The 18943-nt window shown below is 46.5% G+C and overlaps 1 protein-coding gene across 1 annotated transcript in view; it reads left to right on the top strand.

The window, feature by feature from the left end:
* The first annotated feature begins 17811 nt into the window (after positions 1 to 17811).
* Positions 17812 to 18943, top strand: part of Snx30 (sorting nexin family member 30) — a 103146-nt gene continuing 102014 nt past the window's right edge. Inside the window, exon 1 of the mRNA XM_028856445.2 lies at positions 17812 to 18202. Within this exon, the coding sequence (XP_028712278.1) occupies positions 18047 to 18202 (156 nt within the window). The 5' untranslated portion in view covers positions 17812 to 18046. The remainder of the gene's footprint in view (positions 18203 to 18943) is intronic.

Raw genomic sequence — 18943 nt, 5'->3', positions numbered from 1 at the left:
AGATCAGTTAACTTCCTGGAATTCTGGGAGTTGTAGTTCTTGGAAAATAGTAACAAAGCCTCATGGGAAAGTACAGTGGCCTATGTGTTTTGTCCTTGTAAGCCCTGACAACAGTGCCTTGGGCCACTCAACTGAAAAGTTTACATGTGGTGGTCTTGATCAAATTCCATCATGGTCAGCATTTAATTTTTTTTTTTTTTTTTTTTTTCGAGACAGGGTTTCTCTGCGTAGCTTTGCGCCTTTCCTGGAGCTCACTTGGTAGCCCAGGCTGGCCTCGAACTCACAGAGATCCGCCTGGCTCTGCCTCCCGAGTGCTGGGATTAAAGGCGTGCGCCACCGCCGCCCGGCTAGCATTTAATATTTTAATAAAAATTTACTTTAATTTGGCCAAAATAGTGGAACTGGTTTTTCTAAGGTGAATTTCAAGATTAACAAAGGGAGCCATACAGCTGTTGAGGAGCTCTAGACTTGCTCATAGAAATGGTCTTTGCTAACACAAAGTAGCATGTAATTAAAGTTTCTCAGAAGTGCCATGGACAGTTCTGGAATCCTATCACTTTTGTAGTGGAGAAACATAGGCATAAAGTTGGAGTTACAAATACATTGCTTGTACTCAAAAGGCTGAGGCAAGAGAATTCTACAAGTTCAAGGCCAGCCTGGGCTACATAGCCAAGTTCTAAGCTAGTCTAGGTTACATAATGAGACCCTGGCTCAGAAAAACCAAAAGTTCCAAACAAGTGAAAAATAACCTAAAAAAGAAAGAAGGAAGGAAAGAAAGTATGAAGGAAGGAAGAGAGGGAGGGAGGGAGGGAGGGAGGGAGGGAGGGAGGGAAGGAGGGAGGAAGGAAGGAAGGAAAATGGAAGGAAGGAGCTGGAGAGATGGCTCAGCAGTTAAGAGTGTATACTGCTCTCAACCCAGGTTTGGTTCCCAACATTCCCATTGGGCAGCTCATAATCACCTGTAATTCCAACTCTAGAGGATCTAACTCTATCCTGACAAGGGCTACTGCAGTCACACGCACATACCCCCACCCGACACACATTCATACACATAATTTGAAATTAAAATAATTCTTTTTAAAAAGTAAAAAAAAAAAAACAAATATTAATATATTGCTTAGTCTTGGGAAGTAGGAGCCACTATAGATATCTTCAACTCATACATTTCCTACATTTTAATGTTTAAGCTTTCATTTCAAATTAATGAATTGTAAAAGAAGTAAATGATCTTTGCATTGCATGGATGCAAATAATATGAAATTGTAGAAAGGAAACAATCGAGCCTGTCTTCACTCATCCCCTGCACGTCCCTGTCCTCCTCCCAAGGTAAAACCTTAACAGTTTGCTGCATATCTTTCCATGTAAGTGTCTACACATATACATTCATATATGTGTGCATATATTGTACATATGTGTGGATATCAGTATATATGAATGAAGAAGCACTCTACTTTCCAAAAAAAACAAAACAAAACAAAAAACAAAACAAAAAAAAACAAAACAAAACCGCACAACACCTTGCATATTACGGGCTACTTTTTTTTTTTTTTTTTTAAGATTTTATTTATTTATTATGTATACAGAAGAGGGCTCCAGATCTCATTACAGATGGTTGTGAGCCACCATGTGGTTGCTGGGAATTGAACTCAGGACCTCTGGAAGAGCAGTCAGTGCTCTTAACCTCTGAGCCATCTCTCCAGCCCCTACTTTTTCTTTAATGTGTCACAGACCTTCCTGTATGTAGAGCTCTACCTCTTTTCTTCTGTGTGTCTGTGTGCACATGTCTGTGGATGCCCTCAGAGGCCAGAAGATGGTATCAGGTACGCTGGGGGTGGAGTTACATACACATGGTTGCGATCTGCCTGACAGGTTCTGGGAACTAAATTTGGGTCCTCTGGAAGTGCAGCAAGAGCTCTGTTCTAGTTAGTTTTATTGTCATCTTGACATAAGCTAGGGTCATCTGGCAAGAGGGAGCCTCAATTGAGAAAATACTTCCATAAGATTAGTCTGCGTGTGGTAGTGTGGGCAGAGGAGAGATGCTCCCCCGCCTCCCGCCATCAACGCCTGAGACAGGTGGAGGAGCTGGCCCTGGGGTCATAGGAGTAGGAGGGCTGTCCCTACCTCTCACCAGCTGCAGTACTTGGAAGAGTAGCCTACACCTCACCTGGGCAACACAGTAGAGCTGGCCCTAATGGTGTAGGTGTGGGAGAGCTGACCCTGAGGGTGTGAAAGCAGGAGAACCTACCCCACCCTTCACTCATTGCTGCAAGAGGTGAATTAGCCTGGGCAATGCTGGAGAGCTCACCCTGGTGGTGAGGACAGGGAAAACTGGCTGGCGGACCAATCCTATGGCTGCCTAGGCCCAGAACCAGGGTTTTGATTTGGCCTGTCCCAATTTCCACCCCATCTATGATTTGCTGGATTACGTGAAGGGGCCTGACCCAAAGATTCCAAGAAACAGGATCTCCACAACACAGGGTAACTACAGGATATCCCAGTGAGGGCCCAACATGGATGGTACAGTAGAAACCAGAGGCCTCGAACCAGACCAATGACTCTTTGCAATGAACACTTGCAAGGAAAGATATATGGACAAAGGGGTCACTGCGTGACTCACTGTGTCACACTGCAGCCTCCATCATGAAATTTTTAACTCCCCCCTTTCTCCCTTTTTTCTCTTAAATTTTGTTTTATTGGGGGGCCATTCAGGGGCAGAGGAAAGATGTGAAGGGATGGGAAAATGAATGGGATCGAGATGCATGATGTAGAAGATGTATAGAATAAATAGAAAGAAAGAAAAAAAGATTAGCCTGTACTCAAGTCTATGGGGGCATTTTCTTTTTTCCCCACTTTCTCTAAATTAAAATCTAATTGCATCACTCCCTCTTTCCCTTCCTCCATCCAACCTTCTCCTGCTCCCTCCACTTCCTCTCAAATTGATGGGCTCTTTCCTCTTTTTCTTGGATTATTTCACTACACACACACACACACACACACACACACACACACACACACACAAGTACCACGTGCATGTGTAAATATGAAAGTACAACTTGCTGAGTTCATTTGGGGGTGCTTATGTCCCAGCACTGGAAGGCAGAGACAAGATCCCTGGGGCTTGCTGACTGAGCAAGTGAGCCCATTGGTGGGCTCTAGGTTCAGTGAGAGACCTGGGCTGGGGAGATGGCTCAGAGGTTAAGAGCACTGGCTGCTCTTCCAGAGGACCTAGGTTCAATTCTAGCAGTATGGTATTTCATTTGTATGGAAGTGTATTTTTTTTTTGTTTTGTTTTTTTTTTTTTTTTCGAGACAGGGTTTCTCTGTGTACCAGCTTTGCGCCTTTCCTGGAACTCACTTGGTAGCCCAGGTTGGCCTTGAACTCACAGAGATCTGCCTGGCTCTGCCTCCCAAGTGCTGGGATTAAAGGCGTGCGCCGCCGCCGCCTGGCTGGAAATGTGATTTTATTTGTATGTTAGTAAATAAAGTTGCCTGGGGTCAGAGCTAATAGCAATCCATAGCAGAAGCCAGACGGTGGTAGCGCACACCTTTAACCCCGATCACATGACAAGCAGATCTCTGTGTGTTCAAGGATACAGCCAGCATGGAGACACACGCCTTTAATCTCAATACCAACCATAGAGACCTAGAGGTCTGTATAGACAGGCAGTAACGAGAAGGTCATGTGGTTAGGTTTACAACCAATAAGAAGGCAGGACAGAAAGTCAATAAAAGGACAAACACACAGGAAGTAGGTCTCTTTCAGAGGGGAAGGATGGCAGTGGCAGGAAGGGTAAGAAGGTGTTTAAGTCTCAGCTCTTACTACTGCTCTGACCTCTTGGGCTTTTAACTCTGCATTTGGCTCTGTGTTTCTTATTTAATAGGACTGTTACATCTACACAGCACCCACATGGCTGCCCACAACCATCTGTAACTCCAGTTCTAGGTATAGGATGACTTCCATAGACACTCAACACACATGGTACACAGACATGTATGCAGGCAAAACACTCATATGCAGAAACTAAAGATAAATAATTAAAAAAAAACAAACAAGGTGGAGAGCAATAGAGGAAGACACCAATGTCAACCTCCAACCTTCATCTGTACATGCGTGGGCACACATATGTATACAACATAACACACACACACACACACACACACACACACAGAGTAACGGGGTATCCTGGATAGGATACTGAACTGAGAAAATAAGAACATTAAGGAAACACTAATGAACTCTGAATGGAGACCCTAGTCCAGCAGTGTACCAAGTTGGCTCCTCAGCTGTGACAGATATACCGTAATGATGACAGATATTGACAACAGGAGACACTGAGTGAGCATATGCCAAAAAATCTCTGTACCAACTTTGCAACTTTTCTGGAAATCTAAAAGCATTCTAAAAAAGAAAAAGTTTAAATGGAAAGGAGGAGGGGTTCAATTACTCCTGCCAGCCACATCCTTCCTGAGGGAACCCAGCTAAGCCAAAAGAGCACCCTGCCTTCAGAAATAGAGTTGGTGCATCTACAACCCAGGGCTTAATTGGAGCAAATTATACGGATGGTCAGGAAGGAATTTTGAGGAGTCATTTCTCAACACCTACTGCCACCAACACAGCTCTCTCAGAGAAACTCCCTCCTGTGACAGTGGATCCTAACTGTCCTGGCCACACCATGGACTCACACCAGCATTCAGTGGTCCTAGTGCACCCGAGTGCTGCTGCTCCTGGTTCTTGGACCCTGGCGCCCACTCTCTCTTTCTCTCTCTCTCTCTCTCTCTCTCTCTCTCTCTCTCTCTCTCTCTCTCTCTCTCTCTCTCATCTTTGCCACTGTCTACACTCTTTTTGTTTTGGCTTCCTGGGTTCTGGCTCCTCATTCTTTCTTAGCTTTCCACAATCTCTTGATTTCAGTAACACTTGGAGCTGCAGATGGATACATTCCTTCCACCCCACGTTGCTTGTTCTCTTAGCCCAAGCCATGCTGGGATATAACTGGAAAAGGTGAACTCTCGTAGCTTCTCCACAAACTATCAACAGCTGTATTATCAAATATAAAGCACATCCTCTCTACCATGGGAAACATACAGGAATTGTATAGATATGAGCGGCTGGGCTTTGGGCTGGAGAGACCTGTCAGTGGGTAAGATGCTAGCCACCAAGGATTTGAGTTTGATCCCATGTGGTGCAAGTGAGAACATGGTAGAAGAGAGAACCAGCTCCATCACACACACACACACACACACACACACACACACACACACACACACAAGCTAGTTAAACAATACTTGTGCAGGGTGGGTCTTAGGGACTGAACCTAGGGTCTCATACATGCTAAACAAGCTTTGTACCTCTGAGTTATATCCCTAACCCTCTTTTTACTTAGAAAAAGTTTAAGTTGTCCAGGCTGGCTTTGTTGAACTCGGGGTCCTTCTGCTTCAGCCTTCTGAGTAGCTAGGATTATAGTCCCTAATAACAGCCCTGGCTTATACTATTGTCTTCTACTGGTATTGTAGATAGACTTTTCTTTACCGCCAGTCAGTTCCCAAATAACCACACAGAGACTTCTTATTAATTATAAAAGCTTGGTCGATAGCTTATGCGTGCTACTAACTAGCTCTTACAACTTAAATTAAACCATGTTTCTTATCTACCCTCTGCCACGTGTTGGTACCTTCTTTCAGCACAACATATCTCTTGCTTCATCTGCCAGAGCAGGAAGCTGAGAGATCACATCTTCAACCTTAAACACAAAGCAGAAAGAGTAAACAGGAAGTGAGATGGGGTTGGTAACTATCAAAGCCCACCCCCAGTGACTTCCTTCCTTCAGCAAGACTGAGCTACCTCCGAAAACAGCACCATCAATTAGGGACCAAGTGTCTAAATATCTGAGCCTGTAGGGTACATTTCTCATTCAAACCATCACACCATGTGTCGATACTTCCATGGAATTCTGGGTATGAAATTCAATGGTGCTGCTGCATGAAAGTCAGCCATGGACACCTTAATTCTGAGACTATGCAGAAATTCTCTGGTCAAGGTCAATCTAGAACCTTGCTCCTCCCACTTCCATGTTAAATTGTTAGCATCAAAGTCTCGCCAGGCGGTGGTGGCACACGCCTTTAATCCCAGCACTTGGGAGGCAGAGCCAGGCAGATCTCTGTGAGTTCAAAGCCAGCCTGGTCTACAGAGCGAGATCCAGGACAGGCTCCAAAACTACACAGAGAAACCCTGTCTCAAAAAACAAACAAACAAACAAACAAACAAACAAAAAAAGTCTCCTGGATATGTGATATTTTCTGGGAAGAACTTTGGCCTGTTTTGACCTGATGCCAAGAAGTTGCTGAATGAATACATTTGGGAGATGACAATCTCACAATGATGCTGACCTAGAGGAGCCAAGATATACTCAATGCCCTAAAAGTGGGATCAGAATGAACCTTTATTCTAGCATAGGGCAGGGTAGTTTACGAAGTCTTGAAGAGGACTGGGTTTGGTTTTGAAGATATGAACATTCCATCAGATTAAACTTCCAGAAGTTACCATTTATTAGCCTAAATCGAACAAAGGAAGTCAGATGAATGAGTGTCTGGTAAGGGCAGCTTCCTGATCCTCCCATGTTCTGCATGAGTGGTAGTGATAGTGTTCTCCTTGCCACAAAACAGGAAGTCCTGGGTGGAGGGCACAGGGCAAAGCAAGCTTCCCTCTATGTGAAAGAATCCCAAAACTCTTACATAATTAATGATCTCATATGTGTATGTATATTCGGGTGACTGACTATTTTTGAGCCAGGGGTCTCTAGCCCAGGCTGGCCTCAGACTCCTTAAGTACTGAAGGATGGCCTTGAATTTCTGATCTACTCACCATTTTCTGAGTGTTGCAATTATGAGCGTACGCCATCACATCTGGTTTATGGTGTTAGGAATCGTACCCAAGGCCTTGGGCATTCTCGGCAAGCACTCTACCAGCTATATGCCAGCCCTGACTACAGTTTTCCTCCTGTGGTGTGTCCCACACCCCGTCCCCCCCGCTGTTTAGAGGTGACACAGAGCAAGGACTGAGTCATACATACAGTCTCCTAGTCTCTGCCGTGAGGGCTCATCTGTGGACCTGCACACTCTGTTGTCACCGGGGTTACAAAACTCGAGAGGAAGTGAGCAGAGCAGCCAGGCCAGAGCTTGCACAGTGGCTCTGAGGATGAGGGATTCAGAGGCTTTGAGAAGAAGCCAGAATGCTGCCCTCAGGAGCCAGACACACCATGTTTTGGAACTTACTCTGCATGCTTACGGATTTTCTTTATTACTACCTGTGGTGGTTTGAATAAGTATGGTCGCCATAGCCAGGCGGTGGTGGCACATGTCTTTAATCCCAGCACTTGGGAGGCAGAGGCAGATGAATCTCTGAGTTAAAACCAGCCTGATTTACAGAGTGAGTTCTGGGACAGCCAAGACTACACAAAAAAAACCTGTCTTTAAAAAAAAAAAAAAAAAAAAAGGAGAAAAGAGGAAGAAAGAGAAAAGAAATGGCCACCGTAGGCTCATATGTTTGAATGCTTAGCCATCAGGAATGGCACTGTTTGAGAAGGATCAGCAGGTGTGGTCTTGTTGGAGTAGGTGTAGCCTTGTTGGAGGAAGTGTGCTACTAGGCGGGGGTTTAGGCTTTAGGTTTCAAAAGCCCACCCCAACTCCAGCTTGTCTCTCTCTCTCTCTGCCTACAGATCAGGATGTAGCTTGCAGCTACTGCTCCTGTGCCATGCTACTTGCCATGATGATGATGATGATGATGGACTAATCCTTTGAAACTGTAAGCAGTTAAGAAGTCTTGCGAGAGCTGGCAGAGATGGTTCAGTGGATAAAAGCACCTCCTGCTGAGTCTGACAGCCTGCATTTGAGCCCTCAAGCCCACATTGTGGGAGGAGAGAATCGATTCCCACAAGTTGTTCTCTGGCTGCCAGATTTGTGCCTTGGCACAATCACACACACACACACACACACACACACACAAAAAAAAAAAAACAAAAAAAAAAAAAAACCAAAAACTAATAAGCCTGTCTGGCATTAGGTACAGTGGCACAGTGGGCCATCTTTGTTGGTTAGTTTTTATTGTCAACATGACACAACCTTTGGTCACATGGGAAGGGGGACTTTAATTGAGGAATTTCCCCGATCAAATTGATCTGTGGCCATGTCTGTGAGAGAGTGTCTTGATGGATGAGTGAATTGGGAGGGTCTAGCCCACTGTGGGTGACATTATCCCTAGGCAGGTAGGTCTGGGCTGTATAAGAAAAGCAGCAGATGATGTCCTTTGCCTTATAGAAGCTTTTCAGTTTCATGAGGTCCATTTATTAATTGTTGATCTTAGGGCCTGCACGATTGGTGTTCTGTTCTGGAAGTTGTCTCCTGTGCCAATGTGTTCAAGGCCTTCCCTACTTTCTCTTCTGTCAGGCTCACTGTATCTGGTTTTATGCTGAGGTCTTTGATCCATCTGGACTTGAGTTTTGTGTGGGTGACAGATATGGATCTATTTGCATTCTTCTACATGCAGACATCCAGTTAGACCTGCACCATTTGTTGATGATGCTTTTTCTCCATTGTATATTGCTAGCTTCTTTATCAAAAATCTGGTGTCACGTGTATGTGGATTAATGTCTGGGTCTTCACTTTGGTTCCATTGATCTGTTTTTATGCCAATACCATGTGGTTATTTATTTATTTATCTATTGCTCTATAGTGGAGTTTGAAATCAGGATGGTGATACCTTCAGAAGTTTTTTTATTGTACAAGATTGTTTTAGCTATCCTAGGTTTTTTGTTTTTCCATATGAAGTTGAGTATAGTTCTTTCAAGGTCTGTAAAGAATTGTGTTGGAATTTTGATGGGAATTGCATTGAATCTGTAGTGCTTTTAGTAAGATGGCCATTTTTACTATATTAATCCTACCAATCCATGAGCATGGGAGAGCTTTCCATCTTCTGATATCTTCTTCAATTTCTTTCTTCAAAGACTTGAAGTGCTTGCTCTACAGGTCGTTCACTTGCTTGGTTAGAGTTACACCAAGACATTTTAACTGTTTGTGGGTATTGTGAGGAGGGCTACTGATTTTTTTTTTTAGTTTATTTTGTATCCAGCCACCTTGCTGAAGATGTTTAACAGCTATAGGAGTTTCCTGGTAGAATTTTTTTGGGTCTCTTATGTACACTAACATATCATCTGCATATAGTAATACTTAGACTTCCTCCTTTCCAGTTTATATCCCCTTGATCTCCTTGTTGTTTTATTGCTTTAGCTAAGCCCAATTGACATCAGAGAGGCTTCATCCAGCAGCAGATGAAAACAGATGCAGAGACCCACAGCCAAACCTTAGGAGGACCTCAGGGAATCCTTTGGAAGAGGGGGAGGAAGGATTGTAGGAGCTAGAAGGGTCAAGGACACCACAAGAAAACCACAGAATCAACCAACCTGGCCTTACAGAGACTGAACTTCCAGCCAGAGTTTGCATGGGAATGACGTAGGTGCTCTGCACATATGTTACAGTTTTATAGTTTGCTTTTCTGTGTGTCTCCTAACAGTGGGAACAGGGGCTATCTCTGACTGTGTTGCCAGCTTTTGGGACCCTTTCCTCCTACTGGGTTACTTTGTCCACTCTCAATAGGAAAGGAGGTGCCTAGCCTTACTGCAACTTGATATACCATGACTGGCTGATAAACATGGGGAGGGGGTGCTGCCCTTTTCTGAAGAGAAAGGAGGAGAAGTGGATGGGAGGAGGGAAGATTGGGGGAGTGACTGAGAGGAGAAGGAGGAGGGAAAACTGTGATCAGGCTAGAAATTAATTAATTCATTAAAATAAATAAAAAAGACTGTAAAGCACTTGATGTTGAACATTCCTAAATATTTATGGTTTCTTTTAATGTCTTGTGTATGGTGGGTACTAGAGCAAAGCCAGAAGTCTAGACAATATGCATCATTCCTCCATGCTTCTTGTTTGAGTTCCTGCTCTGACTTCCCTTAAGGATCACTGTGACCTAGAAGTATAAGATGAAGTAAAGCCTTTCTTTCCAAATTTGCTTTTGGTCAGGGTATTTTTGTCACAGCAATAGGAAACCAACTAGGACATTGCTGAAGACTTGAATTTCCCCTACTTACTTGTACAGCTATCCTGGCGTACTTAGGAACAGCTCTGCTCATGACCACAGGATGACTGCAGCAGCATCAGTCATTGGTATACACACACACACACACACACACACACACACACACACACACACCATGACTTCATTGAAAGGAAGAGACAGTGGCAGGATGCAAGCAAGAAGGCAATGAATCATGGAAGAAGGGCAAATGACTGATGGGCAGCGGTGGGTGACACATTTCTTTCTCCCTTTGCTTATTTCCTTCTCTTTTCCTTTGGCTTTAGTTTTCTAGCTGTTGGGAGTGGAACCCAGGCTTCACACATTCTGAGAACACGTCCTTTTTCTTTACTGTTTGGGAGTTTCACATATGCTTATAATGTGTTTTGATTGAGTCCATTCCCCATTCATTCCCCTCCAGTTCCTTCTCTATCTCCCTCTGTAGTCAAAAGTTTTCTCCAGTCCTGCCCGGCCCCATGGTCCATCAGCCACTTATAAAATAATCATTCAGAGGCTTAATATTATTTAAAAACTGTATGGCCTATGGCAGACTTCTTGCTAGCTAGCTCTTTCATCTTAAATTAACCCATTTCTATTAATCTATGTTTTGCCCCATGTTCCGTGGCTTTACTGGTATTCTGGCATGTTGTTCCTTGGGCAGCAGCCAGGCTTCTCCCCAGACTCTGCCTTCCTCTTTCCCGTCTCTGTCCTTGGATTTCCCACCTGCCTCTAAGCTGTCTTGCCATAGGCCAAAGCAGCTTATTTATTAACCAATGGGAACAATATATATTCACAGCATACAGAAAGACATTCCCCAGGAACTCTCCACACTATCCCCTCCCAATCTCATGTTTGTTTGTTTTTAACCTTGTGAGTCTACTTAGGTGCTGCCAGGTGTGCATGGGCAGCCTCTTGGGGGCTGCACCCCTGAGGAACAAGCACACACTTTTACCACTGAGCCATACCCCCAGCTTCCTAGCTTTATCTAAACTAGCCTGCTCCCCAACTCAGGTGGTCACCAACATGAAACCAAACAGAAAAGAGTATTGGCTGATTGACTTCATGTAAGTGACTTGCTACCTCTGGACCTCATCTCCTCATGTCTAAAGCAAGAGTCACAAAATAGATGCTTTTGAAAAGCATAAACTTTCTCATTGCATTTATCTATCATGCATGAGTGCATGTGTGCCACAGCATGTATCATGGAGGTCACGAGACAGCTTGTAGGAGTCAGTTCTCTCCTTCTTCCATGTGGGTCTCAGGGATTGAACTCAGGTCAACAGTCTTGACAGCAAGTGCCTTTACCCCCTGAGACATCTTGCTTGGCAAATTAATGCAATAGACCATCAAGGCTTGCAAATCATAAATGTGCTACTTGGAGTCTTATGAAGAACAACTTGCTGGTTCAAGGGACTGAATGTTATCGGCACCCAGAACTCCCTGTAAATGTACAAGTAGTCTCTTAGCATGAAATTTGTCTAGTTTTGAATTTTATGTTAAGTCGAATCATGTAGTAGATATGCTTTTATATGTGGCTTCTTTCATTCATCCTTATGTTTGTGAGGCCGATTCATCATGTATTCCTTCATTCTTGTTGGTGTGGGATTATCTATTGCCTGAGTTTTCATGGGTGTGTTGTATTCCTTCATTCTTATGGCTGTGTAATATTCTCTTTTTTTTTTTTTAAAGATTTATTTATTTATTATGTATACAGAAGAGGGCACTAGATCTCATTACAGATGGTTGTGAACCACCATGTGGGTGTTGAGAATTGAACTCAGGACCTCTGGAAGAGCAGTCGGTGCTCTTAACCTCTGAGCCATCTCTCCAGCCTGTAATATTCTCTTAATCAAATATGCCACATTCACTTATGCATCACAGTGCTGGCAAGTCACATGAGCTCTTTCTAGTTTTAGCTCCCCTTGTGTGTGTGTGTGTGTGTGTGTGTGTGTGTGTGTGTGTGTGTGTGTGAGAGAGAGAGAGAGAGAGAGAGAGAGAGAGAGAGAGAGAGGAGAGGAGATGGCTCGATGGCTCAGTGGGTAAGAGCATTGTTGTGCAAGCAGAAGGACCTGAGCTCGAACCCCCAGCACCCACATAAAAGCTGGTCTGCGCATGCTTGTCACCTCAGTGTTGGGGGTGGGGAGGATGGGTGGATCCCAGGAGCATGCAGAACAGCCAGCCTAGCTGAAATGGCGACCAGTAAGAGACTGTCTCAAGAGAGCAAGGTGAGAGAGTTACAGGAAGACATCTGATGTCCTCTTCAGGCTTCCACCTGCACGCACATGGGCCCATCCAAACCTGCACCCATATACCCAAAAGAAGTGGGGCTTCCAGACTCCCGACCCTACCCTGTGCTCGTGTGTATGTGTGTGCGCATGTATGGAAGCAGGCGCTGGATGTTGGGTGATTTTCTACAAGCACCTGCTACATCATCATTGTCGTCATCATCATCATCATCATCATCTTCGGAGACAGGATATCCACTGTAACCTGGAGCTCACTGATTTGGTTAGCCTGGCTGGCCAGAGCCTCGAGGATCCTCTTGTTTTTCCTCTCTGGTGCTGCACCTGCCTTTTTTTTTTTTTTTTTTTTTTTTTTTTTTCCGAGACAGGGTTTCTCTGTGTAGCTTTGGCACCTGTCCTAGATCTCACTCTGTAGCCCAGGCTGGCCTCAAACTCACAGAGACCCGCCTGCCTCTGCCTCCAGAGGGCTGGGATTAAAGGTTTGTGCCACCACCGCCCAGCTCAAACCTTTATTTTTATTTTTTGAGCATAGATATTCTTCCTGCATGTGTGTCTGTACATCATGTGTGTGTTGGATTCGCTGGGAGTTGAGTTACAGACAGTTGTGAGCTGCTGTGTAGGTGCTGGGAACTGAACCCAAGTCCTCTGGAAGAGCAGTCAGAGCTCTTAATTCCTGAGCCATCCCTCCAGCCCATCTTTTTTTTTTTTTTTTCTCTCTTTTTAAAATGTATTAATGTTTACTTGTATGTGTGTGAGTGCCTGGTACCACTGGAGACTAGAAGAGAGCGTTAGATCCATTGGCACTAGAGTTACAGCTGGCTGTGAGCCATCGTGCGGGTGCTGGAAATCAAACCAGGGTCTTCTGCAAGAGCAGCAAGTGCTCTTAACCACTGAGCCATCTCTCCTACACCTGGCTTTTGATGGGAGCGTTGGATCTGAACTTAGGCCTTCATTCTTGCCTGGCAAGCACGTTCACCCACCCCGCCTCAGAGCGTTGTGATGCGGAGAGATAAAACGATCCTGTCATTTACCCCAGAGCTGGTCTGTTGGCTCTCCAGCATGATCTAATTTCTTGTCTGCAAAACTCTTCAGATCCTGGCTTCGAGTGGATTTGCTTCTTTCCTGGGACATCACCAGCTGAATTGAACTGTCCACACACATTTCTCTCTGTTGGGGTTGTGCCATCTCAGCTGGGCATCCCCCACCCCTTGTTTGAGACAGCCCTCTGTGGCTTGTTACATGTCACTCTGAATGTTCTCTGAAAACCTCCTTTGTCCTCCCCAGCGTCCACTTCAGAAGTGGTGGTGTTATTTTGAGGCAGGGCTTGGGATGCCATATAGAATAAAGCTATGATTGTATTAAAAGCCAGAGGAGGATAAGCAGCTAATACAAACACCAAGAGTGCCCAAGCACACGCTGTACCAAGGGAGAAAATGAGACAATGCCTTGTTGGCGTGGCTTTGTTTCTGAGGACTGAGCACTCACATGCAGTCCTGACAGGATTGCTAGTAAGGTTGACAGGATTCCTGTTTGGCAAAGTTACTAAATTGTGGGGCCCAGGGCCCTGTCTCTTGATAGGTCCCAGGCTAAGTGCCTACCATTCCCTGTAGATGGGGAAGGGCCCATGCAACTGGGTCTTGCTCCAAAGGTAGATAGTTTATTCTGGGCCAAATATGTTTGGCCATACCCCAAGGAACATGGGTTGAATGTACTTGGAATGACATGTTTTACTGTGGGAGTTCATACATGATTATTTTCTTCCCTTCTTCCCTTCCTTCCCTTCCCTTCCCCTTCCTGTAACTCAATTCTAAATTGGTCTTTTAATAAAAAACCCGGAGTCAGATATTGGGGTAAATGCTGAAAGGTCAGAGAGACAAAGGAACAAGCCACAGCCACCTTTTACCTCTAGGACTCCTCAGCCTGAAAAGGCTCTAGTTCCTGTCTCCTCATGCCTTATATACCTTTCTCCGCCCAGCCATCACTTCCTTCCTAGTGCTGGGATTAATGACGTGTGCTTCCCAAATACTGGGATTAAAGGTGTGAGATCTCAAGTGTTGGGATTAAAAGCATGTGACTCCCAATTATTGGGATTAAAGGCATGTGCCACCACTGCCTGGCTGTTTCTCTCCTAGACTGAGTCAATTTCATGTAGTCCAGGGTGGCTTTGAACTCACAGAGATCCAGACAGATCTCTGTCTCCCAAGTGCTAGGATTAAAGGTGTGTGCCACCACTGCCTGGCTTCTATGTTTAATCTAGTGGCTTGTTCTGCTCTCTGATCTTCAGGAAAATTTTATTAGGGTACACAATCTATCACCACACTTTCCCCTCCTCTCCTCTCCTCTTTCCTCCTGCTCGCTCTCCCTCCCTTTCTTGAGGCAGGATTTCACTGTGTAGCCCCGGCTGGCTGGGAACTCACTATATAAAGCAAGCTGGCCCCCTAGAGATCCACTTGCCTTCCCAGTGCTGGGATTAAAGGCAGGTGTCACCACATCCTGATTTAGATACATTTTTATAGTCACAGAACAACAGAAAGTCATAAAATCAATGTGTTTACCAAATACATTTGTGGGGACATTAGTTAGATAGGCTACAGAAGAGTGGGGACAGCTGTTACAGGCCTCAGGTGCTCTCTGATGACAGTTTTTCAGTTTTGGGGTTGGTGGAAGCTATTGGTTTGGTGAGTTAACACATCCTAAAGATTTTACTTGATAGTCAAAAGGAAGTTAGGTCAGATAAATTACCATTTTTTCTTTTTTAGAGACAGGGTTTCTCCGTGTAGCCCCAGCTGTCTTAGAACTCTCTTTGTAGACCAGGCTGGCCTTGATCTCAGAGATCTGCCTGCCTTTGCTGCGATGAAAGGCATGGACAACTATGCCCAGCAACAAATGACTATCAAGGGGACTAAAGATAGCCAAAGATGACCTGCAATATTCCAACAACACAAAGTTGTAATCATTTAGTCTGTGGAATCTTAACAGAAATAGGCTTTTCTAGGCAAGTGCAGTTCCCAATACGTAGAGACATGGGGAGGCGGGGAACCCACAAACTCCCATGTCCTTCTTAGAGCTCAGCCCTACAAGTCCAAGTTTCTCTCCATAGTTTCCAACTAACACCACAGCCTTTTGTTCTGATAAACTTCCCATGTTTCCTCCTCCCGACCATGTTGCTCTCAGTAGACAGAGTCACGTGCTCTGGGACTTAGGTTATTTCAAGAACTATTCCTCACCACAAGGAGCACTGAAATGAAACAGGAAACGGTGGACAGGAACAGGCGGGCCTCGGCTGAAAAATGAATGCTGGAACTTTCCATCAAAAATATTTCCTCTAGTTCACTTTCTTTAGTCTTGATGACTACCACAACTGGATCATTTCTGCCAGATGCCTCTGACTGACCAGGAAAGTAAATAAAGAAACTTTCACATGGCCCTTAGGAACTCACTCTCTGTCTCTGTCGTCTCTCTCTTCCTTCCCTCTTTGTTTTTCCTCTCTCCTCCTTCCGATGTGGGGAGGCGTAGAAACATGTTATTCTGATTCAAACTAAGGACATGGAGTTTGGAATGCATCATGTAATTACGGATATTCTGTGGTTGTTATTTCAGAAGAATGGTAGAGAAAAACCCGAGGAAAAAGGAAGGGAATAGCATGCAGGAGCTCTTAGCATGGAACAAGGACCTCGATCCTGAGTCCCAGCTATCTCCCACCGTTTTCTTGTGTCTGACTCTGCTGTCTCCCTACTTGGCCCTTTACTGCGCATGCGCGTGCGCACAGGCATGCGCTCCGAGGGTGAACTTTGGGGAGTTGGTTCTTTCAATCCCCCTCCCCCCTCGCCCCCCCCCCCCCCCGAGGCAGAGTTTCTTATGTTTGTGCTGATGCAGCCGCAGCACTGGGTATTCTAGGCTTCTGGATGATTAGCCAGCCGCTGCCTGGATCAAGGAATGCCACAGCATCTGGCTTTTCCTGTGGGTTCTGGGGCCTGAACTCAGGTCCTTAGGCATGGGTGGCAGGTTCTTTTACCTACTGAGCCATGTAATTGGCTCTTCTATGGAATTTTCTTTTGATATTTATTCTTGTTTTATGGATGTTGTCGAACCTGGGTCCTCTCTAAGAGCAGTCAGTGGAAACTACGGAGTCATCTCTCCAGCCCCACTTCTATGGAATCTTAAGAGCTCCATTGCGTTAATGTGGCCCAGTTGTTAAAATAAATAACAATAGTCAAGAAGAAAATCTGTTAGATATCCATACATCAGTCGTTTCTAGTTGTATTCGTATCATCTGTTTTAATGAAGATAATAGGGTATGTAATAGTTCCTAAATGTAAATGGATCGACAATTTTGCCTAACTCAGAGGATCAGACCTCAGCACTCCCATGAGACAGATGCATTTAAAATGTTGTTAGTGCCCTTTCAATCTTATTTTCCCCAGTCCAGGCAGACCACTCCGAAGGAGACGAAAGACAATCGCTACAGTAGTAAAGGTCCAACTCTTCAGACTATGCCAGAAGAAAAGGAGCCAACTGAAGTTAAACGAGACTCTCAGAGTTATTTTGGGTTGGTTTCAACTCTGCATTCTCCACTTTTCTTTCCAGAGAAAGTGTGACAGATAGAGCCCTTTGTGAATCCCAATGCCAAGACTTGTCACCATTTTATTTTTATTTTAGCAGTCAAAACTGGACAGACCTAAGAAGTTTGAGGATCGGAAAAAACATGTTTCTCACAGTGAGCCACACACAGTAGTTAAGGCTTTGCTAGATGGGCAGATGACCCTCTAACTTGGCCTTAGAAACAGAAGCTCCCCTGACAGGAAAAAAAGGGACGAAGGTATTCTTTAAAGAGTTGGAAGTAATGCCTCGGCCATCTCCACCATGCTAGCAAATAAAAGTCGAGAATCCAGCTTGGCTCGAGGCCAGGATAGGAACCATCAATGTATGAAAAATAACTCGAACCTCACGGTTCTTGCAGAAGACTGGTGGACTACGTGTGCGCGTTGGGGCCATAACTCATGTGTGTAGCACACGCTATTTACGGATGCTCATGTTTCTGAGGTTTCGCCTTACATAAACCCTGCTTAGCGGCAGAAGCCAGACATTACGGGGACGACAGTGTGGGATCTGAAGACATCCCACACTGCCTCTTTAAATGTCCTTCTAGTTTCTCTGCCCGATGTTCTCTAGCCCCTCTGAGCCACGTAACTCTCTACGTTACTAAGATCTGCCCCACATTTCTATTTGGGGTGCTTTCTGCGAGCGCGGTGAGGCTGGAAGACCCTGGCTCAGGCGGGTGCCTTCCGAGTCCCTTAGCCTTCAAGCCCGCAGGGCAGCTGCCGGTGGGCGCACTTCCTGCCGGGAGGTGGGCGGGGCGGGACGCCTCCTTCCTGAAGCCCCGCCCCCGGCGCCCCGCCCCTCCCCTCCCTGCGGGCGAGGCTCCGCGGGGGCGGGGCTGCGAGCCGTGGGCGGCGTGGCGCTGCTTGCTGGGCGCGGGGCCGGAGGTGCCGGGGATCGTGGCGGCTTAGCGCGCGGAGCTGCGGTGTGCCTCTAGGGAAAGCCCAGCCTTGCGGGCAGGAGAAGCATCGGGCGGCGGCCGCCCCCAGCGGCTGGTGCAAGGCCTCAGGCCGAGTGGGGCCCGAGCGCTGCGGGGCGGGGGAGGCGGCGGCGGCGGCGGCGGCGGGTCCCGAGCGCTGCGCGCCATGGCGGGCGGGCCCCCCAAGGCCCTGCCGTCCACGGGGCCCCACTCCCTGCGCGACATGCCGCACCCGCTGGCCGGCTCCAGCAGCGAGGAGGCCGTGGGAGGAGACAGCACGCCCAGCCCGGACCTACTGATGGCCCGCAGCTTCGGTGACAAGGTGGGGTGCTCGTGTCTGGGGACTCCTGGGGAGGAGAGAGGAAGGATGGTGGATCTAGGGCCACCCCTGCCACCGGGCCGCGCTCACCCTAGCGCCCCTTTCCCGGGGATCAGGCATGCTCTGGCCCCTAGATCCCTTGGCCAGAGCGTGTCCTCTTGCTGCCCCCGCGGGGTCGCAGCTGCGGGCTGAGTAGCCAGAGGGCATGTGTTTCTCTGGCTGAGACTGGCCCAGAGCGCGGGTGACAGCTGGTAGGGAGGGGTTCAGGTTGCAGCGTGCAAGTGGGGGCCCGGGGTTTGTGCTGCGGTGCTTGGCCCTTGTGTCCTGGGAAGGGGGTCCCTCACCCCTCTAGGTGCATTCCTTGAAGAGGACTGCGGAATAGGAATAACTTGTTGGCGCCTCCAGCTTCTCGGTACCGCAAAGAAGCAATAGTTAATGGCTAATGGCTTTCTGGGGTGGGACCGAGCAGCCTTGCTCTTCTTCTCCCCAGTCGGTCATGTGGGGAGTGATCTTTGTTTAGGTTTGCTGTTTGCCCCGAGGAGTCACCTGACTCCGACCTCAGCGGCGGCGGGAGGAGAGTCTTGCTGTGGTTTTCTGTCTGGGGCTTCATTCACCTCCTGGAGCGGACCACATCGATTAGGTTTGGCAGTGGCAGGTTTTGTGGTTGGCGGAAAGCAAGCTCGCCCTCTGACCTTCTTTGTGCATAAGGAGGCTCTTGGTTGTAGAGCTGTTCTACCCTCCTGC

Source organism: Peromyscus leucopus, chromosome 2 (genome assembly GCF_004664715.2).
Source record: "Peromyscus leucopus breed LL Stock chromosome 2, UCI_PerLeu_2.1, whole genome shotgun sequence".
Classification (NCBI taxonomy): Eukaryota; Metazoa; Chordata; class Mammalia; order Rodentia; family Cricetidae; genus Peromyscus; species Peromyscus leucopus.
Note: the sequence above shows the minus strand (reverse complement) of the source record. Positions and strands in the feature narration are given on the sequence as shown.